The sequence below is a fragment of the Lutjanus erythropterus genome, chromosome 10 (assembly GCF_056507025.1).
Source record: "Lutjanus erythropterus isolate fLutEry1 chromosome 10, fLutEry1.hap2, whole genome shotgun sequence".
Taxonomy (NCBI): domain Eukaryota; kingdom Metazoa; phylum Chordata; class Actinopteri; order Lutjaniformes; family Lutjanidae; genus Lutjanus; species Lutjanus erythropterus.
This window is the reverse complement of record NC_139326.1, coordinates 1,825,974-1,849,438: the sequence shown is the minus strand read 5'-3', so window position 1 is coordinate 1,849,438 and position 23,465 is coordinate 1,825,974. Positions and strand designations below refer to the sequence as shown.

At 39.8% G+C, this 23,465-nt stretch overlaps 1 protein-coding gene across 7 annotated transcripts in view; it reads left to right on the top strand.

Moving 5' to 3' along the window:
* LOC146319783 (calcineurin-binding protein cabin-1-like) overlaps positions 1-23,465 on the top strand; it is a 62,098-nt gene that overhangs the window by 12,266 nt on the left and 26,367 nt on the right. For 2 of the 7 annotated variants that reach the window (XM_084727825.1, XM_084727829.1), the window contains exons 22-31: positions 1,339-1,600; positions 1,828-1,998; positions 3,959-4,048; positions 4,162-4,322; positions 4,979-5,190; positions 10,005-10,058; positions 10,176-10,241; positions 10,975-11,154; positions 12,174-12,571; positions 17,025-17,138. In XM_084727825.1, the coding sequence (XP_084583951.1) occupies positions 1,339-1,600; positions 1,828-1,998; positions 3,959-4,048; positions 4,162-4,322; positions 4,979-5,190; positions 10,005-10,058; positions 10,176-10,241; positions 10,975-11,154; positions 12,174-12,571; positions 17,025-17,138 (1,708 nt within the window). The remainder of the gene's footprint in view (positions 1-1,338; positions 1,601-1,827; positions 1,999-3,958; positions 4,049-4,161; positions 4,323-4,978; positions 5,191-10,004; positions 10,059-10,175; positions 10,242-10,974; positions 11,155-12,173; positions 12,572-17,024; positions 17,139-23,465) is intronic. The other 5 variants (XM_084727827.1, XM_084727830.1, XM_084727826.1 and 2 more) reach the window with 5 other exon arrangements.

Here is a 23,465-nt window from a genome sequence, read left to right as displayed (position 1 = left end):
ACTGCACATTAGGGCTGTACTGAATAGTTTGAGGCTTTTACATTGACATTCAAATTCTATTAATTCTGTTTAAACCTGATACTTCTGCACAGTGGCAGATAAAGATTAGGCTATTTTATATGTCAGATGGGAACATGACAGAGACAGAATCGAGACAAATGAAAAGAAAAAAACTATTGTAGAATTCTGAGCTCATTTTATCGTTGTGTTAGTGTGTTTGACTGAGGGCGGGGCTCAGCTCCTACACACACACACACAGTGGACAACAGAGCAGAGGCAGAGAAAGTGAAGGTAATGTTTTACTCAAGCTGATGGCAACTCAAGGAAAAAAGGACAGACAGAAAAACTATGTCTGCTGGAGTTGGATGTTAAAATCTTCCACCTGGACACCATCAGCCAGTGAATGCTGGTATATTTATGCAGGTGTCCACACGTCCTCACAAGTGTTAACTGGGAGATGTGAGTACACAGTGAGTTTGCTATGTTACATATTCTACGTCCAATAAAAAACACACAATAAACTCACAAACGCTCAAGAAAGTTTAAATTAAACATTTAAACCAAAAAATACAGCCATGAATCTTTTGAATTCACATCTTATTTCACCAGTCTTCCCACTGTTCCATCAATCATCAACCTTGTTTTGATCAAAATAAATAACAGAGTTAGATGTGAGAATTGTTTGACTTTACAGGCTGTTTCACTCCAGCTCATTGTGTGTGTGTGTGTGTGTGTGTGTGTGTGTGTGTGTGTGTGTGTGTGTGTGTGTGTGTGTGTGTGTGTGTGTGTGTGTGTGTGCCTGTATTTCCACCTGTTTTTCCAACAGTTGTTTTTGTTTTATACAACCACGACATGCTTGTAAAGCTAATAATGAAATGTTAGAAATCGTCAGAATATTGTCTTAAAAATAAAACCTACATGCAGTTTTTTTTCCCACTGCACAAAAGCTTCAAGCCAGCTTTCCCCAGCCCTTTTCTGCCACAGAAAAATGTTATGGACACAAACCTTTTACTCAATTAATCTAGTGACTCACTTTATTAAATTTGAGGATTTTGTTCAAGGATTTTTTTTTCCTAGGGTGATGGTCATTATGAAAAATGATGACAGCCATTGGAAGCTCATAAACCTCAGCAGAAGCTTTGAATGTTAAAAAGTGACTTTTGATACAGCCCAAGTGCACAGTGCAAAACATAATTTAATTTGTTTTTGAATGTTTTAAATGTGTGTTTGTTATGAATATTAGCAAATAAATGTGAAAGTGTAGGGCTCATTTTGTTGTATTTAACAATAATCCATCAGTTGCAGTGACTTTAAGAAAAAACGTGAATCTTTCCACAGGTTTGACTCGTGGGCAGGTATGGCTTTAGCTCGGGCGAGCCGTATCCAGGAGAAGCTCAACTCCAACGAGCTGAAAAGTGATGTTCCTATATGGAAACACTCCCAAGCAGTGCTGAACTGCTTTAAGAGGGCGCTGGAGATCGACAGCTCCAACCTGTCTCTGTGGATCGAGTACGGCACAATCTCATACGCGCTGCATTCGTTTGCTTCACGGCAGCTGAAGCAGTGGCGCAGCGAGCTCCCCCCAGAGGTGGTCAAACAGGTGAGGAGCGTGTTAACATGAGCAGAGTTATCTTGTTGCTCGTCTGCATTCGTTGTCAGTTTCTGTTAGTCCACTTTTACATCAGGTTCTCCATGTGTGAACTAACCAGATGTCACATTCTGTCACTTGTGCTTTCATATGTGAATTCATTGCTGAGTAAATTGATCTGTCACCTTGAGCTAAATTACTCATGAAGACTGACAGACTGTGTCTGTGTGTTGTTTCAGATGGAAGAAAGGAGAGACTCCATGTTGGAGACAGCCTTCCAATGTTTCCAGGGTGCTTCACGATGTGAGTGTGACAGTGATGAAGAAGAGTGGCTCATTCACTACATGCTGGGGAAGATCGCAGAGAAACGCAAACAGGCTCCAGTGGAATATCTGCAGCTTTACAAGAAGGTGAACAGCTTCAGGCAATAAATTCTTTTATGTTTAATAAGGAATTTTGTTGTTGAGGTGTTCATTTATGCTGGCGTCTGATAACATTTGTTAAAAAAAAACAAAAAAACTTAAAGTTGGTAAATGTTGGTTAGAGCTCCAATGATTAGTTGATTGAAAGAAAATTAAATATTTTTTATTATTTTTCAAGTAAAATATCAAACAATGTGAGGATATATATGTGACGAGTCTTTGGTATTGCCAACTACCCAAACTTTTTGTCACAATTTTGCTCGATACTGATTCTTATACTGAGAAGTTTTTAAAATGTGTATCTAATTTTTTTACAATAATGATTGGTTTTTAGGAAAAAGAAATATATATAAAAATCAGCTAGTACATACTGGCAATTAATAACAAATTATACAAAAGCAAATATGAGTGCAATCAAATTAAAATGTTTACACTATTAAGTGTGAGAAGTAGTCTGTTTTACAGAAATCCTAAATAATAATAATACAATTTTGAGGGTGTGCTGTTTTTAAATGTTTGAATAGGTTACTTGTGTCGCTGCTGTGTGGCAAAGGGCTGTACAATTAATTGAAGTATTATTGCAGTCTCAATATGCATATAAGTTAAACATCCAAATCGCAGGAGCTGCAATTCTTTTGATAAGAGAAAAATGTGTGATAAAACAGCATTATAATGAAGCACTGTAGTGCTGCAGAGATGTCCTGGTCTATAAATCCTGTTCTCCAGATGTAAGAAAACATGTTTCTTTGGTACAGACTGCAAGAAAATGTCACATCATCAGTTGTGATGCAATAACGATCACTCTGATTAATTTTGAGTCATATCACAAGTGCAATATCTTTCAAAATAATGATCATGTTTTTTAAGGCTTTTACAGTCATGTGGCAGGGGATAGCTTAATATGTCAGGGCTGTTTATCGGCCCAAAAATGTAATGAAAAGTTTTGACTAACATTATTATCAGTAGCTTTTAAAAGGAATCTATATCAAATGAGTAGCTTGTGAGAATCGATGTATCGAGCATGCAGAACTGATCTGCCCATTCCTAGTTTTGGAGGGGTGGTTGGGAAAAGAAGCGATTTGAAGACATCATTTTTTTAGGATCAGGGAAATTATGATGAGCATTTTTCACAATTTTTTTTACATGTCATATGCTAAAATGATTAATTAAATAAATGTAAAAATAATCCTGAGATAAGCCCTGTTTCCACCATCCTAATGATTGATTTTAGTTTAGAATTATAGTAGAAATACTGCGCTCCCTCACAGGGTTCAGGCTTTAAAGGTGAATTATTATAACACATCCTCTAACAGAATAATAGACACTGCAGCATGACCTGTGAAAAGTGTCTGTGACCTTCAAATTAGTAACTAATTTCATGTTGCAGTCTTGATTAAACAACACCAGGATTTTTTATGATCTATCTTTTTTCCCCCTCATAAAAAAAACAAATACATCTGAGTACTTCAGTACAAAGGACAGACATCTATAGAAGTCACTGAAGTAAGCAGGGAAATTTTCGTTATAATTGATTATGATTAAAACCTTAGTTGAAAGTAATTGGAATAATCCTTCAGTATTAAGTTGATTGCAGACATTTTTCTTGCTCTCCCTGGACTTGTTTCATAATCTGCCTACGGAAACAAACATCGCTGCCCTTCCACCCTCGCAAGCTGTTTTTTTTTTTCCATGAGAAAACAATGTATGGAGTTAGTCATAGCTCTGTTGTTCTGATTAGATCAGTGGAGTCAGATGAAGCTGTATGAAACACGGAGTCACAGAGGTCAGCAGACAATGAGGGGGGCAGCGTGAACACACCGAACCCTCATGTTGGCACACACGGCTATCTTCTCCTCCTTATTACTCTTCTTCCCTCCATTTTACTTTTTCATTTATCCTGCCAGATGACTGTGTCGCGTTGCTTACTCTCTCCTCTTTATATTTATAGGCAGCACACTATCTGCATGAAGAAGCTGCCAGGTACCCCCGGAAGATCCATTACCATAATCCTCCTGACCTGGCCATGGAGGCCCTGGAGGTAAATAACCTGTGGCTGGCAGCTCAAGTACTTTCATGTTGTGTTACATAAGAGAATGCTTTGACATTGTCCACATACTTGTGGACCATTAAACGCCTTATTCTTTCTTCTAGTTGCATTTCCGTCTTAGTGCCACCATCCTCAAACTACTGGAAGCCAATGAGCCTGATCTGGATCACGAGTTCTTGTTCAGTCTGCTGGTTGAAGCTGCAACTGGGCCATTTGCCAGAGGGGAAGAGAAGAGTATGCCAAGCATGCCGAGGTCCCATGAAAAGTAAGATACAGGTGTAGCGTCACTTTCAAAAAATTAATTTGATCTTCCAAACCCCAGTTCCAAAAACATTTGGATGCTGTATAAAGAGGCTGTATCCCACAGGACTGCGAAGTGAGCTAACTTGCAGGTACAGTGGGCTGGTCCATGTTGCAACAATCCCCTGGGCCAAATGGAGAGCTGAAGTTCTCAAATAGAGTTTGGGGTGTTTTTCTTTGCCATGGCTACAAATAAACAAGAACATGGTCGACCAAGGTTCTTGGCACTGACTAATGGTTAAGTTGACTATTAGAAGGCAGCCATAGTAGATGGTGTAATCCCTTAATATGTGTAGTTTTGTGTTGAGAAATGCTCTAAAACTGTTGGACTATTCATCCATGCAGTTTTTCACAGAGTTGTGAACCTCACCCCATCCATGCTTGTAAATGACTGAGCCTTTCGAGGACGCCCCTTTAATATCCAATCATGATACTGTCACCTGTTACCAATTAACCCGTTTACCTGTGGAGTACATTTGAACATTTAATATCTTTTTATTGCATTGTGTTCAATTGAATGCATTCTGGTTTTGTATAGTTTTACACAGCATCCCAACTTTTTTGGTATTGGGGTTTGTATGACTGAACATTCAATCTCATGTTGTTCTTGGTTCATTGCAGGGAGAAACCACCCTCCATGATGGATGAAGACTTTAACTGTTCATCAGTGTGCATAGGCAACGCCCTCAGCTCCTCCCTCCCATCAGCTGCCACCCCAGGTCTCTCATCACCTCCTTATGTGGCCACGCCGTTTGACCACGATTACGCCAAACGCAAAACTCTCCGACGGCAGCAGTGGCAGCAGCAGCGGCATGAGGAGCAGCAGGCTGATGGTACAGTCCCAGTCCTAGACACTGTCTCTGGGGTTGGGCTCTCTGCCCTTTCTGCACTGGGACAGGAGGCCCACTGGGGAGTGCTCAGATTGCTAATCACCATGCTTTGGTTTCAGTTACAGTGATCCCCGTGCACTGGGTGATTGGGATGTGGTGAAATGGGCAATATGGCTGCTGATTATTTGACTAATTTGCTATGCCTGGCAAAGCAGCAGTGTTGGAACAAATAGATCTGAAGATTGAGTTCTGCAAAGAGCATTAAGGCTTGTCTGTGTGAGTGTGTGTGCTGAAATAACATCCATTTCTAGCAGCTGCTTTCTTGCTGGATGTATTTCTTTTCTCATAAGTCATCTTGCCTCTCCTAATATTTTACAACTGTGGCTTTGTTGTAACTTCTTAAAGCTTACAACATCATTGCTTGGTTGGTGGTTGGTTCTTTTGTCTCAATCAGATGCTGTTAGGGTCCAAAATTATTATTATTTTTTTCATTTGTCATTGGCAGATAAAGCAAAAAGTTAACTGTTCAAAATATTTTTCAGCCGAACTTACAACTGCGTAAAATACGTCATTAAAACTCTCCTCACCCTCTTATTCGTGAAGCACCACTTTTCTTCAGCTGTGCTTTTCATTTTAGGCTGATCTACTTTGGCAGTGCAGCACCACGCACGTGCAGACTCTCTTTTTAGTTAGTGCAAAGTAATCCTCAGTGGTACCCGGTAGTGTTGTCACAATTCTGAATTTCTAACTTTAATACAATACCTTGAAAAATATTGATACTCACTACCTTTTTTGATATTCACTTAATAGAGTGGACATAAAAATTTTAATTTTTATAGAAAGACAACTGTAATAAGACTACAACATGACAATGGATATTCCACTGGGGGCGAGGCTAGGTGGGCACTGCAGCAGCGTGTGTCGGCTCGCTGTTGGAGAGAAGAAAGAGCGACAAAGTGTAGCTGGTACGGAAGTATTGATACTGTGGAAAATGAGAATTCAAAGTTTCAAATATGTGGTAACAATATCACTAGTATCCAGTAGAGATGTCCCGATCCGATCACGTGATCGGAAATCCGGGCCGGTCACGTAATTTTCAAATGATCGGAATCGGGTGGAAATTATCGGATTTAACCTTACAAAAAAACAAGCATGGCCATGTTCACGTTTTAAATTCATCAAAATTCATCAAAATTAATTTGCCAGAATTTCACCAATTTTGGTGTGCATGCTCTGGGTGCAAGTATTAACCAAAAAGTGTTCTATTGGTTGGTTTTAAGTGGGTGTGGCCTATCACATACTTGGTCATAACTCATAATGCCTTTGTGCAGTGCATTAAATTCAGTGGAGACATCCTGTGCTATCTCCTGAACACCCTTTTTATTTTTACTGTTAATACAATCTACAGTTGCCCTTAAAAAGTATGTACTGTTTCATGCAGTATGCATGCAATCTGGGACACAATACTTCCTTAAAAGATGTTGCCCTGAACTTTGCCCCTCTAAATCATACGCCTTTCTCAAAGGGTTGTGGGTCAGAATAGCCAGAAAAGCATGCAGGCTTGCATACTGTAAAATGGGACTGGATGCAGTAGGACATCCTGCTACTCTTGGCATTCTGCATTTTCAATACTATGTATTGGGACATAGTATTTTTTTCTGGCATGCTAAATAGTATGGTAGTATGAATATTGGAATGCACATAAAGTTTTGTTCAAATACAGTAAAGGGAGGACAAATGGGGTAACTGAGTGTGCAGCACTGCAGGCTTTGTGAAGATGAAACAAGCGTGTGATTGGTTCATGCCTTCTTTAAACAGAACTAACTGAAGTGACACTGTTCATTGTGAAACCTGAAAGTGGCTCTTTGCTTTGCAGATTGAACTGCTTCCTTCTGTTGAATGCAGAAGGGTTTGAACCCACCAAATTGTTGTGTGTGGCTGTATGTATTTATTAAATTTAATATCTCTTTGCAAGAACCCCCCCCCCCCAAGTACAGCAGATGAAATTAGAACAGAGAGAAGAGACTACACACAAGCACATACTAATGGGAGGTTGTCTTCCTAAGTTCAGCACTTATAGGTTTGGCCCAAAGTGGCAAAATTCTAACAATGTGGGGATTTTATTATGTGTGTGTGTGTGTGTGTGTGTGTGTGTGTGTGTGTGTGTGTGTGTGTGTGTGTGTGTGTGTGTTCTAATAAACAGGGATTCCAGGGATTTCAGTTATTTCTGTTATAAGTCCCACATATAGAAATGTGTATTTTTCTCATGAAGCTGGACACAAAAACAGGAAATTAGTGTTTTTGAAGAGCAGACTTGAATTGTGTGCAATAATGTGTTAGATGAACATCACTGCTTTAGATGATGTACATCTAGTACAGTTCCATGTACAGTGAATATTATTCATGACCTTTTTGATTCATGCACATTAACCATCTTTTATGTAAGCTCTTGTTCTTGCAGTTTTGCAATCATGATTGTCTTTGTTTGAATTTCAGAGATGACTCTTTGTGTGTGTGTGTGTGTGTGTGTGTGTGTGTGTGTGTGTGTCTGTGTGTCTGTGTCTGTGTCTGTCTGAAAGTGTTTTTTATTGTGTAACTGAGATGTCAGAATTAAGAGAAAACAGCCACATACTTACAGACTGAGTATATGGCACAGTTAAAGCAGCCTGGAGTTCATTTCAGGAATTGGCAGGATATTCTGAAATAGATGCCAAAATGCTGTTTGGAGAAAATAGTCCTGGTCATTCTTTCCATGTGACAAAAATCAGTGACATCTGTCCACCCACCCCATGTGTCATGTTTAGCTTGAATGTGCAAATAACGCAGCCATATTGCCCATGTTGCCAGTTTTGTCACCCTGTCCAGATTCCTTCCTACCTACCTGCCTGCTACCTCTTTGCCTGCTTGCTTTTTACCACCTGCTTTGCCATTTATATGCATGTAGTTCTAATGGGGTGAATGTCTTCACGACTGGACAAAGTCACAATCCACTAAGATGTCTGGTGTATCATGTGGTCACATTTGATTTGGGTTTGGTGTGGGCTTAATTTGACAGAGAGTCAAACTCCCTGGGGAGAATTTAAAACCTCACGTGAATCATGTGTTTGCTATTTTCCACTGATTGGATATAATTTCTAATTATGGCCAATTAGTTTGAAAATGGCAAGTCAGGAAGAATGTGGCCTGTTATTGCCACACAACTCTGAGACTGAAGTCAGAAAATACCCCACCATGCACATGTTTTCTTGTAGGTGTTCAGTGTTTCTGGCTTGAGTCCTGCTTTAATCACATCAAGGTGACTGTAGGACCTGATTCAGACTTGCCTTTATCTAATCATTATCTAGGAAAAATGCTCCTTTTATGATCTCCTGTTCTATGATGGCTTATTAGAGCTGTTGTAGGGAAAAAGTAAAAACAAAACTAATCTGGCCAGGGGCTCATATTCAGAGAAAATTTCCGTGATTAAAGTTCTAAGTTTATGAGAAAGAAACTCAGATATTCTCTCAGGATTTATTGGCAGAAATGGAATATGATATTTATAAGTATGTTTTCATTAGTGTACAATCACCTGAAAATAAGAATATCTTTAATACAGAATATCTCTCTGTCTTTTTTACCTTGTTATCTTCAGAGGGTGCAGGTCCTCTTCCATGAAGGCTGCCATGCTGCACCACCATATTTCTACAGTAGCCCAGAACGGACAAACCAGACACTGACTGTAGATACAGTGTTTTGCACAAGTTTTGTGGCCATGTAGGTTCTCTTACATGTTTACAAGTGGAGAATGAGAAGGTGGTGTTCACAATCTGTAAGTTCACAACTAGATGCTGCTACGCAATCTTTTGAAGGTTGTTTGTCGTAAATTTGCAACTTCAGTTTTATACAATTTTAAAACTTTACAATCTCAGAGAAGACTTGGCCTTCTTGTAAATGTGTGCGGATGTTTTCTCACTCATTTACCCAGAGATGTTGTGTTAAATGTACAGGAGCGCACCCAGGACACGTGCATGCATCCACGGGCATGTTCCTACTGTGGCAAGTTCACATACACTAGTCAATTATAACTGACCACACAACCAAATGTGAGACTGACTTAATCATTAGTTTCTTCATGTTGAGAAAATTATGAGACAAGCCATCCGCATGAGCGCGCTCTGTCTCTTTCTCTCACTCGTCCAACTGCGAGTCTGCATCACACCTTTTTCATCAAAACTTGTGGAAAAAAGAAGCTTCTCACTGCAAAAACTGTACTCCGCCTGATTGGTGCTGTACACTTTAGTGATAAAAGGATCTTTAATCATTTTAAAAAATAGATTATATGAACTGTGGATATTTTTCCAAAGAAAAAGAAAAAGTGGCAGAGCTTCATTCTGGTGTGCTCCTGCAGTACTAAACCTAATCTCAGAAAATATCCAAATATCTGATTTTTTTTTTTTTTTTTTTTTTATCCCCTTGTGTGTTCAAGAGGTTCTAATTTTTTTTTTTTTATTCTCCGTCTCCCCCAGCTCTGGTATTTGTTTTGTTTTTTTCTTTTTCATTTACAGTGGCCCTAATGGACTGTCATCTGTTTTCAGCTTCTATAACTGGGAAGTGTTCTTTCTGTATTTTAATTATGTGTTTTATTTATGTTGCTGCACTGTTGACAGTAAATGAGGAGATCAGTTATGTGTCTTAACTGCATTGCTGAAGGAGCAGCTCTAGATCATATCAGAGGCCTCATTTTATTAAGTTTAGGAGGGAAATATTGATCTTCAGAAATACAGGAAATTTGTAAGACCATTGAAATAATACCAAAGCACTTTCTGTGTCTGAATCAGGTTCTACGTTTTCAAGGGGAGTGGCATTAAATCTGTTCTCAGTTGTCAAGACAGGTAAATGAGTTTTGAGAAAAAATGCTGTTTTTTCTATATATATATATATATATACATATTCATAGATACAATTTTTCTTGATCATATTTTAAAACCAGCTCCCCGTATCTTCAACAGCCTCACCAGGGTTTGACCATGATTACTGCCTGCCCAGGTCTGCAATGTGGCTGGCTTCCCTGAATGGTACTGCTCCTCAAACCCTCCAAATTCTCTTAAGAGACTCTGTTTTTAATCCAAACTGAAGTCAGTTTACACAAATCTTACAGTACCATAGTAACTTTGCTGTTAACTCATGACTGTGAATCTTTTTGAAAAGTCCCTTGTGTGCATTATTCACTGAAACAGCCAAAGCTTGTTGCCCCTGTGACTCTGTTATTTACAGTTCCCTGCCAAGGCTTGTTTTTTGCTGAGGCTGCACAACACAGCAATTAAGAGGAATGCTGGCATTTAGGTTTTGGACCACTTACAAAAACAAACCTTCTCTCCTTTAGAACAGTGTGTCATTAGGGATGCACTAATAAGGATTTGTGGCTCATGACCTATTTTTGTTTCATAATTCTATTTATTCCCCCTCCACATTACAACAGGGAATGTTTGACATTTAAAAACAAATCACTAATGAACAGCTTGAAAAAAGCCTACACAGCACATGCAATTACACATTTTTGATAATTGGTTTAAATTCATGCAACAGTCTCAATTTATTGACCAACAAAAGATTGTCACAAATTACAGTGCATTTTATCTTTTAAAAGAAGTACGTAAACCCCACTTTTGAAAAAAAACAAAAAAACAAAAACATTTCTATGTGTATTTATCCACAATATCTCCACAGGCTGAAGTCATTTGTCTTGATCTGGGTCCATGCAACTGGCGGCATGACCCATGATGGGTTTTTTTTTGTTTGTTTTGGCAGAGCGCAGTCAGGACAGTGAAGTGGTGATGCTCTCTGACTCCAACTCCACCCAGGATGCCTTCACAGACCCAACCAGCTCACAGGACAGCAGCCACAAACCTGCTTCTGGGAAAGCCAGTTCGTCGTCATCAGAGAGCACGACCCCTGTGAAGGACGGGCAGTCTGCGTCCGAGGACACAGGTACATCTGGTTTGACAGGACGGGTTTTTCTGACTGCATTTACATTGTTTTAGCTGAATTCTGCTCAATTCTATGAAAGCCCTGAGAGGCAAGTGAGGAAAATTCAGGGGATCCATTTTCTAAGTCTGGTCTAAATTGTTCTATCCTGTGTTTATGCCATAAAAAGAAATTTTCAACTGTTCTTAAGTGTTTGTTGTTGTAATACTCATTTCAGCCACATGAGTTTGAAGTGTGTCACTGCCTCAAGCCTTGGACAAATGCAGCAGAAGCATTAGGAACTTTTAGGAACTCTGTTCAGTTAACTGTCAGCTGTAATGCACATGAATAAAACATGCACAATACAAGGGCAAAATTTAATGTATAATATTTATAACTTAATCTTATAATAATATTTTATCTGGCCAAAACTGGCAAAAAATTTACCTGCCTAAACATTTGTTTTCTTCAAAGTAACTTGAACGCAGAATATCTGAGTTCTGCCACTAGTGGTCTCTCGCATTAAAGCAATAACAAAACACCTTGTTCATAAAGTCATGAACTACCATAGAATCATGGGAGTTGTTGTCATACAGGAAAGAAAACTGTTTAGATCAGACTTAGAAAATGGATTGCCATTAGCACAGCAGGTTGGTTTTTTCCTCATTTGCCTCAAAGCTTCTGTTCAAGTCGTATGACAATTTACAAAAAAATTACTTAAAGCGTAAGCTACAGGTTGGATCCCATAATTCAATGAAATGACGTAGAAACTCAGTGGGAAAAAAGTATTTTTAATAGCCTTGCCCAAACAGGATAACATTTCTTCTGATTTTTTTTTTTCTTTTTTTTTGTCCTTATGGTCAAATAATCTGAAATGAACTTTTAAAATTGTCATTTTACACAAGATTACATATACATCTCATTAAGAAATTTTACCTGTAAGTTACACTTAAAATGTGTATAAAAACTATAGTCAGATGTGCAATCTGAAAAACTGATCTAACATGCACTAACAAAACTCTTTGATTAAAATCCTCCTTCAGTATCACATGGAGAACATTCTGGCATCCAGACGGAAGAAAAAATAATCCAAGAAGTCGTAGAATCTGTGGTGGTGACGACACTTCCCGAGGCCCCAACCCCCAAAGTCTCTGTGGACCCCTGTCCTCATCCTCTGCCTATCCCGGCCACCCCTCCAAAGCCAACCCCCTCTCAACACTCCGCTCCTCAGACCCCAGCCAGCGAGGGGAAGAGGAAGCCTGAGCCCCCTGCCGAGGTGATCGAGGTGCCCAAAGCGCTGCCTGCAGAACATGCCGACCAGAGACGGATGCTGGTGGAGATGTGCGTCCGTGCTCTCTTCCTCTGCCTCAGCCGCTTCCCTCAGCACTACAAGAGTCTGTACCGTCTGGCCTTCTTCTACACCAACAGCAAGACCCATCAGGTCAGTCCGCCCCTGTTAACTGATGGCACAGCTCCATTCTCATTGCATTTCAAAGGCCAAGTCATCCATTAAACCTACACCATACACCTATAATCAGTCTCCCCTGTCATTAATGGTGACATTTACAGAAAATGGGGCTTGCTAAGAGTTCCTACAATTTCCTCAAAAGGCACATGGACCTTTTGCATCGATTGTTTTAATGACAATTGGGGTTGCAAAGTTTGTGCATTTTCTTAAACTGATAGTTCAATGTTCAATCAATGATAGATTAATAATTAACAACATGCAAAATGCACATCTTGTTCTCAGTCTGAAGTCCACCTCGAGTCATGTTTTAAACAATATCCAATGCTCTGCAGGAAGTAATAAATTCTGTCTATTGCAAAATAAGTTCAAATACCTTATTTAAATGGCTTACGTAGCTCTACACCATGCCTTTATTTAGTATTCAAGGATTCATGAATATGCAAATAGCCCCGCCCTCCTTAAACGCTTTAATTTTACTGTTGTGTTCTCAAGTTTTGAAAAGTGTTTGCATTTTGGATAAAGTGCCTGAAACTGTGTCAACTTGCAGTTGACTGTTCGCTTAGCCCCACCTCCAAACAGTAACTGTCCAATAATAGGTTAGCAACTGCAACGAGCTGTCAAGCTTTCCGTTTCTCTTCATGTTGAAGGTGTGCAGAAGGCTCTGAGGAGAGTGATTGTCTGTATTTCATGAGTCTGGATGGTGACGTCTTTTCTGTAGTCTCTCAAAAACGTGAAACACAAGCACACGCGTGTGTTGAATGGATTAATCTCTGTCTTCACCTGCTCTAAACATAAGCTACAAACTTTAGCATGTCTGGCTAACTAACGCAAGCGTACTAGCTGCAGTAACTTTACCTCCAGCCAAACTTGTCAGATTCCCACTGCATCTGCATTTGTTCTGTGGGGGTTTGAGGAGGAGGATGTGGGCTGATGAAGAATCACAGTGAGCCAGTGAAGATGCATCTCACTCTGGCTCGCGGTCTCAGGTCTAATCCGGGTTATCTTAGCTCTTATCCCGGCTCTCTTCAGCGATTGTGGTCCAGCTGGTCCAGCAGGGTGACCTGTCCCAAGGTCCACTGCACTAATCAAATCCTCTGTGTCCCCTGAGTGTATTTCTGTCATCTATCATGTAGATATCTTAATGGTCAGATGGTGAAATACTGCAGGTCATCTATCATGGTTTGCTGAGACGTAAGCTAGCTTTAGCCTCAGTCTTTTAGCATGTTCTTTAGCAGTAATGTTATATCATATGCACAGCTGTTAGCTAACTTTACCTAAACACTTTCACGGCGTTCTTTTCTTAAAATGTGTCAAATGGAAACATCAGCTGGAGACGGACTTCTCGATCAACTCGAAGAGTTAGCAGTAGCTGTGCTTGAATTCTACTTGGGAAAAGGTACAGGAAGCCTCAATAATGAATCAGCGTGGCTCTCGTTCCAAACAGCTGTCTGTCTTTATTCAACAAATGCCTTCACTAAACAAAACAAAATAAAATGAGGCAGAATTCTAGACCAACAAGTCAGACCAAACGAAGCTGTGAGAAAACCTGTGAGCTCCACAGAAATGGTGCACAAAACATACATTATTGACTAATACATTTTAATTGGTTAAATTCTTAACAGTGACTAATGATTAATCATTAACACCCCAAGCGATGATGATATCAGAGCTGCGATGATGATTTCGTTGTTTTGTTTTTTGGGATTTTCTGTCGTGGGTCTGTGAGATCAGCAGTGATACATGGGTTGCTGAAGCAGCCTGTGTTGGCTGTGAGGCTCTGTGGGCAGAGGTGTGCGTGGGTGGGAGCACAGTGCTCTCTCAGCCAGTTTGGCACAGGGAGTTTTGCGTTGAGCTCTACTGTGGTGGCATCCTTATGTCAGCCCTCCGTTTGTCCAGCCTTTTTTAATACAGCCTTTGTCCTGACTCAAAAAGGGTGAATTAGGCATGGAAAGGTCTTATTGTAATTTGCTCATTGGACTTCAGAGCAGTGTTTCTGCAGTATCATGGGTTTTATGGCTCCCAGTGGTCTTCCTAATTTGCCAACAAGACTGAGGAAATTTTTAAGTTTTTGTCCTTGTTTTATTTTTTATATGTCTCTGGAAATTTAGCTTGAAAGAAACAGTAAAAATGCATATATGATATCAAAGCTGAGTGTCTCATTAAGCATCCATAAATGTTCATAACTGTTTGAAAACTGAGATTAAAAAACTACTAATATTGCTGTTTAGATAAGACGTTTTCAAAGTGGGAGGTGGACCTCCCAAGGGGGGCTCCAGCAGTTTGAGGGGAAACTCAATGGAAGTGGAAAAAATATTAGTGGCATTAAATCATTAGTTATTACATTAGTTATGAAAAGGAAATCACACAGAAAAGCATAAATGTGTGTGATTTGGTTAAAGAGATTTGGGAAACCTTACTGTTTTTCCCACTTTCTCAGTCAGGATGTGTTTTTTTTTATGTATTTGGTTTAGTCTGAAGTTATGTCAAACAGCAATATTGGACTATATTGGTTGAATTGTTGAGTGCCAAAGGGATCAAATAACCTGATCATTATCTAATATCATCATCAGAATTGAATGAAACCAAACAAGTAAACTAAGAAGGGTGCCTTTTTCCAAGCTTTGTCTGAGGGGAGCCTTCAGCCTCAGACTTTGAAAACCTTTGCATTCAAACATTTATCAAGACTGTGTTGGCGTGGCAGGTCACGTTTTGATTGGCATATCTCTCAGGAGAACTGGCATGGAGGCTGAGGCTGGACAGCGTCAGCACTGAAATGTATTTTAGCTACTTAAAAAAAGGAACATCAGTTTAAGTGTATTCTGTATTTAGAATATTTTACCGCTTTACCTCGCTGTGAGACAGCCTTTTCTGTTGAGGAACAAAAACAGTTATTTGTACTCTTCAAAGCCATCAGACTCGTTTAACAAAAACAGTTATCTGACCTCACAGAAAACTGAGGTTGATTGACTACCACTGCCTCTATCAGTTAGTTTCTTTATGTTGTTGTGACCTGTGTTTAAACATGCAGATTCTGTTTTCTTGCTGCAGATCGAGGCAGCAGCAGACCAGCAACCCCCGTGTTCTGCAAAAATGCTTTGGTCAAACACGTCTTGATTAGGGCCCCACTATTGACCAAAATAATTACCAAATCACAACATAATCAAGTGCAACATCCAAATCACAGAAGCTGCATTTTTTTGATTAAGGAAGAAAATGTGAATAGACAGCGGCATAATGAAGTGCTGTCGTGCTGCAGAGATTTTCTTATCTAGGAATCTTTTCTCTAAATGTAAGAAAACATGATTGATGCTACAGACCCCAACAAATGTCACACCATTGTTTTTTTTAATTGAAAATGAACATTGTGATACAAAAATTATAATTCATGCTAATTGTGAGTCATATCACAATCACAGTATCTGTCAGAATATTTTTTATTTTTGTTACCATATCATGCAGCCCAAGTCTGGAGCCATAAAAACACCTTCACTTCCCCATTATTAAGTTGCAAGTCAGACTCAACGAGGCAGAACAGCCAGGTTCACAACATAATTTGCATAATTTTGTAATAAATGTCAGAGCATAATGATGCTTAATTCAAATCCAGTACCAGGAAATATTTCAATTTGGATTAAAACTAATTTCTAATACTTTTTAGATGCTAGTTAGTTAGTTACAAGGCTAATATGTGTATATATATATATATATATATATATATATATATATATACATATATATAAATAAACTCATTTCCTTGAGGCTCAGTTAGTGTAGAAAAACTTTTGATCAAGGCTCACACAGGTGGTCAGGTTCCCCTCGGTTCTTGCCTCCAGTGGAGTTCTCAGCAGCGTGGATGAAAGCAAATGCACCCCAGCTGGCACTGACTTGATGACACAGTCGGATGATGTTATGCTGTTGACACAGGTTGCTTAGCTGCCCTCACGACCCGACACATCCAGTGTTAAAAGCCTCTGTGGCCCTTTTGTTCTTAGGAAAACCTCTCCGCTCACATTGACTGGCTGGCTTTATCCTCCCTCCAAAGATGGAAGGAGAGGAAGCCTGTAATTTCATGCTATAGGCTACTGGGTTTGTTGGAGATAACATGAAGTGGTGTTAGCGTGCTATCTTTTCAAACAGTGCTGGTGGAGACACTGATTTGTGAGTCATCACGCTGTGAAAAGCGGTCTGCATTTTCCTGATTGCAAATGGGCATATTTTTCTTCTTTTTAGCAGATATTAAATACCGAAAGCTTGGATTCATCTGTTTATCACTTTTGTCAATCTGTTCTGATGAAGGGGGGGCTATCCTCGCTTCATTTTGCTCATTAAGAATTCTGCTTTTTTGTGTGTCTGTGTGTGTATATACAAATGCACACATACATGTATGTGAATTTTTTTCCATTTATTTATTTATTTCTCACCACAGAACCTACAGTGGGCCCGAGATGTGTTGCTAGGAAGCAGTGTCCCATGGCAACAGCTGAAGCACATGCCAGCACAAGGACTTTTCTGTGAAAGAAACAAGACAAACCTGTTCAATGTAAGTCAGTTCACTGTACCTTCATGTTCATTATGTCACTACATGTTATGTAATACAGTTTGAGACACCTGTCGTCACTAGATTTATCGGTATTCCTTGATAGTAACACCAAAGTTATTAATATCTCATTAACATTTAGGCCTATTACGTAACACAGAAGAGAAAACACATTACATTTGACTGACCTGTCACACAAACAGAGTTCTCAAAGTAACTTTTAAGGGCGGTATTACTTGACAGAGTGACAGAGTAATTTAACCAGAAACCTCAGCTAAGCAGACAGTTGACCGAGTAGTTAAGGTTGAAATCTTTACTTCTGGAAACGTAATGTCATAATGCAGACCAGGAAATATTATTCAACTTCAGCAGGTTTCGACACGATCATGCAGTTGCAGTGTTATGTGCATGTGACACTTGTAGTTAACGGTGGTAACAACATGAGTGGTTTAATACTACAGATCACAGAACTCTGGGGGCAACAAAACAAACTTTTGTGGTTTTAATAAAGAAGTCAGGCAATATTTGAACTTTTTCCATCTGTGACTAACCGTGATCAGATGTTCTGCTGCACACGGCTGTGAACAGCGAAAGTGAAAGGAGTGAAACTTGGAGGTGTGCTGACTGTCATTTGCAGCTCGTAAGGCTTCTCCGTCTTTTTCCATTTCTCTCTGCGATATTTCAAACTGATTCGCTTTCAACAAACACCGAAATGACTTGTTTTGTTTTGTAGACACAATTTTGATGAACGACAATGTTAATTGCTAAGCTCACTAGCAAACACATTACATTTCCTGTGTCTGCTTCTGCTTCATCTAGTTCAGTGTCAACTCATGTTTCTCCAGTTAAATGCTGTTAATGTGCAGCTGTTCGGTTTGCATTAGCAATAGTCTGACACACTGGATGCACACTGCTGGTAGAAGTCCTGCCATTGTCTTCGGTATTGCAGCGTTCACTATCTGTGTTTTCAAAGTCCCTGGGAAACAAGAACAACCTCAAAGCTGCAACCTACACGCAGAGATCAGCAAATCAGTGGCTGGGACACAAATGGTATGAACGTAAACAAGGTAACAGCAGTTGCCTTTTCTTTTGCAGTGATGTAGTACCAGGGCGCACCTCCTAACATGCAAATGTTCCACCAAAATAAGTTCCCCCGACACTATTTAGCAGCAGCACCATCGCTGCATCTTGGGCTTAGTGCCACCCAAGAAGTTTGTGATTGGTTTAAAGAAATGCAAGCAGGCTGTTTTTTCTCCTATAGCAAAATGTGTATGTATGGTGCCAGACCTTTCTCCAGTGCTGAGCGCTGTGGAGGGATGTCTGGCTTGGTTCTACATGGCAGCCTCTCTGGCAGAGGGCTCATTTTAAGGTAACAAAAACACAATAATTATTTTCAGTAGAGATGCACCGATCAACTGGCCAGAGTGTGGAACCGGCCTGTTTTCTGTGTGACTGGCCCTGGCCGGTAACGGGCTGGTCAGTATCATGTCCCTCTTCTGTGCCGATCATATTCGCACACCTGCTCTGCACGATGGGCGTGTCATGCATTGCAGCAGGCAGTGACTCCAATGTCACACCCACAGCAGCGCTGATCACAGCACTGCACGCTCAGACACATGCTTGCATGAAGTCGCTGTTAGCAATAGATTACAAGAACATGATAAAGAGAAGACAGTCAGTCTACAACAAGACAGAGCAGCTGTCGGTGTCGTCAAACAGCCGTAAACTTTCTAGCTCTTCAAGCTAATGTTAGCCAGCAACTGGCTGAAGAATAAACAACCTGTGATGATGCGTCTCCTCAAACATTTTCTCATCCAGACTCCTTTAACATCTGCTTCAGTTTGTCTCACTGCAAAGTTTTACTACAGTAAACTGTTGCAGAGACTGTCGTAGCCTCTGGTTTGTTTACGTCTGCGTCCACACGAGATGAAATTTTTTTTTCTCCTGTGGATTTTGACACATACAACCAGTTTGTAATACAGCAAATATAGAAATATTGCACTTTGCACTTTCATCAGTTGCCGTTGTGCGGGCCAGATGTGGCCCACACGACACCAGTTGTCAGTTCCTCCCTCCCTATTATTTAGTTAAACCCAGAAGAACGTTATGGTTATTATACATTAGTCTGTCCTGTGCAATGATGTCAGCTTAGTTACCTGAGTTAGGGAGTTACTTCTATAGCAAACATACCAATAGACTTGGGAGGGTTACTTTAAAAATGTATTCTTATACAGTTACTAATTACCTGTTACCTGTTTGAAAATGTAGTCAGTAATGTATTTCAAGTATCACAATATTAAAGTAATGTAATTTGATTACTTTCAGTTACTTCCACATTACCTCAATATAAAACATAGTGATTTTTTTTTTAGTGTTCATAGGGCTGCGACTAACAATTTTCATTATCAATTAATCTCTTGATTATTTATAAATGTTGACCAAAGTCCAAGATGGTGTCCTCACATGTCTTGTTTTGTCCAAAGATATTCAGTTTACTGTCAGAGAGGAGTAAAGAAACCAGAAAATATTTGCATTTAAGAAGCTAAAATCAGAGAATTTGGACTTCTCTTAATTAAAAGTGACTCAGAACAGTTAACCGATTAATTAATCCTGTCACAGTCTTGTCAAATGTAAAAAAAAAGATCCAAAAATTTTCAAGTATTTCCTGTATTGTTTTTACAATCAATTTATCTGTCAACTGTTTTCTTCATTAATCAGTTAGTTGTTTGGGAGCCACTAATCAACGGATCTCACCATTTTGGGGTGCCACTGTAGCTCAGTTGGTAGAACACACACCCCGCAGACTGAGGCTATTCGTCCTCTGCAGCAGCTGCTGGTTCGACCCATTTGCTGCGTCTCATCCCCTCTTCTTCTTCTTCAGTGCCGTCTATCAGAAATAAAGGCAGAAATTTTTACTAAATGTATCTCTAATCTGATTATGTCTTGTATGTGTTTGACTATAACACATACATGTCTTCTCACTTCTTAAAGTTTAGTTTTAACACATAGCTGCAGAATAGAAGCTAATGGAGACTCCAGAGGAAGACCCTGTGAAGCGCTGAAGTGTGTCTTCACGTTTGTGACTAATGAGCTGTCTGTGTGTGCGCTGTGAGCCAGTGATTGGCGTACTACAGTTAGGTTTACCCTTTTCACACATATTATTTACATAATTCACTTGGATGCACAAAAATCGGCCCTCAATATGGATCAGCAGATAGAAGCGCTGCTATAAATGGAGCCACACAGTGGGGGATTGTTAAATTATCTGCCTTTCAGAATTACAAGGCCTCTGTTGGGTTCCAGTGGGGGAGATTACAGTCTGAATCTGTCATCTGTTCTGCATGTCAGTTTATTTACCTCTTTTCTCCTCAAGCAGATATTATGTCTTTTCAGTGTGAGCAGAAATTGGCTTACTTTTTGATTTGCCCCTTGTGTGATTTGTCAAAGCCTAAATGCTCCCACTTTTGTCATGGAGCAGATAATGCGAGCGGAGTGTCACATCATGTCAGCACCTCGTATCAGTCTGCTGTCAGGGCATGTTTCTGCGGTGCACGTTGTTTTGGACAGAGTTGATTGTGTTGGTTTCAGAGTCAAACGCTGACTCCAGAAGGCTTCTGGGAACAGACTGTAGGAGTGGTGTGGGCCAGGTCTGAGCTGGAGGAGAGCTCTGCAACACTCTGGCTCCCACTGGGTTCTCACAGAGCCCCTTCTGGAGGCAAACCTGCCACCCTGGCATACCAACTGTTGGAGCTTTACTGTTCCCTTCAAATGAAGCCCTCCCTCTCTCTACCGTAGCACAATGCAAACATTTCTAAGTATTAATCAAACATGTCTGTTGTCACTGAGTCTACGAATTCTGGGCAGTTAGAACATTATTAAAAAGTTGCTGAACACATTAAATAGTCGGTATTTCCCTCTAAATTTTGTTAGTTTATTGAGAGCAACAGTGGAGAAGAACGGGCTCGTATGAGTCTCCTAACTTAAGATAATTGTGTAAATCTGGGGTGTCAAACATGCGGCCTGTGAGCCAGATTTGGCCCACCAGAGTGTCCGGTCCGGCCCCACTGGATGACTCTGCAAGCAGTGAAAATTGTGGAGAAGTCATTAATTCAAAATTTTCAATAAAATGCACAACTAGTTCTGATTTCTATTGCTGAAACTGTACTTTCATCAGGCTGCTCATCATGTGTTCTGCACACCCTATAAATGTTTTCAGGACGTTTTACTTCTTCACGCTAAAAAAAAGGGAAATATTTGGAGCTGGTGTTCAGACCTGCAACCGTTTGTCAATCAGTCAATTATTTGTCAACTATTACATTAATCAGCAACTATTTTGATAAGCAATAAATCATTTTGAGTAATTATTAAATATTGTCTGATTTCAGCTTTTCAAATGTGAATATTTTCTGTTTTCTTTATTCCTGTCAGAGAGTAAACTGAATATCTTTGGGCTGAGGACAAAACAGGTTATTGATTAATAAAGAAAATAAGTGTGGACCTCTCGTTTCAAAGCCAAACTATGAGAAAAATTGAATGCATCAAGTTCTCTTAAATCACTTGTACAAACTATGTAAGAGTGAATGTGTTTGTGTTAGTGTTGGTCAGCGCACAGTTTTTCTCAGGTGGAAGTGGATTTTGAACCAGAACCTTTCAAACCAGCTTTTGTAACAAGCTGTAACTGTAGGCCAGTTGATCTCAGCTGACAGCCGCCACTTTGAGCCCAAACACCAACAGTGTTTGATAAATATATCATATGTGTTTGAGTCGTCTCTCCAGTGACAGAACGACCAGCCTGAGAGCCACAAAGTGACAATGAGTGTCGATCCTGTCAAACATATGGCACGATGCGTGGCACCTTGATGTCAAGGAGACTTGACTCCCAGCTGAGGACGCACCTCAATGAGCCTGTTGGTGAATGCTGAGTTCCCTAATGTAGGTCATGATGCCCTACTTTTCCTGCTTGCTTTGGCTTGGTGTCATTAACTGGGGCCTGCATAAAGTAACCTATATACTGCTGTTTAGAAATGATCCAGTTGAGTTTGTGTTGCATAATTTATTGGTGTGGTTGTCAGCAGGAGTGCAGGAGGAGGGCCAGCTCACTTTGAAACCAATAATAAACTAATAATAGTTATGTAGATGTTATGAATTTTAATATTTCCAGAGTCAAAGACATTCCTTTTGTAATATAACATGCTATGGTAGTGTTCATTTTGTTGATAGTATTTTTACTTAGACTTAGTCCCGTCTGTTTAATGTCCGTGTGAGTTTTTATAAAATTTAGTCAACGTCATGTTGACATTATATTTTGTGTTTATTATAGTGGAAGCATTACAGATTTTGTCCACAGGGGGCTCCAAAATCAACAAAGTATGAAAGTTCCTTGTAGTAGCTTACTAGTCTAAGAATTAGGTGCCAGTGGCAACCTGGCAACTCTTACTGTTGAGCCCTGCATCAGATCACACTGAACACTTAAATAAATCTAGTCTAAACAAAACAAGTCTGTCAAAGTCTTTTCAGTCAAAGTTTAACAATACTTTATGGTTTCTTTACTCCTTTTAACAGTAAACTGAATATCTTCAAGTCATGGGAAAAACGTGACATTTGATGACATCATCTTTGGTTCTGGGAAACACCAATCAACATTTTTTACAGTGTTCTGACATTTTGCAGACCAAACAACTAAGTTATTAATCGTGAAATAACCAACAAAGAAAACAATCTTTAGTTGCAGGCCTTCATTATTGATACCCTGACATTTGTGTTGTGACACTGAGACAGAATTGTCCATTCTGCATGTTAAGAAGGCTCAGGCTCTCACTGCTTGTATCTGTAAAGCAGTGAATAATTCTGCTTTTTGAGGAAGCACTCAGCTGTTACAGGCGAATATCTTCCTCTTTACTATCACAGAAATTGTGATGTAACACACCTCACTATTTAAAATTGCAAAATCACCTTGTGTTCTAATAATATTATCATTATGGTCAAATGGTTGTAATGTAATATTGTAATATGATTATTCTGGGCTCTTGTAACAGAATATAAAAGCTGAATGTAATGATATAGGTTATAATGTGGCTAATGTCAGGCCCTCCAGCTGCTCGGGACTGCTGTGATCGTGAGGAGTCCCTGTGTGTTCACTCAGGCACGCCGTCACCTCCTCCCTCCCTGCTCGCCCCCAGCCCGACACAGCACACACACACACACACACACACACACACACACACACACACACACACACACACACACACTCTTGCTTACATATTCTTCCACCCACTCACACGTTCACTCTCTACGAAGCAGCTCCAGAGAAAATGGATGTCCTTGTTGCTC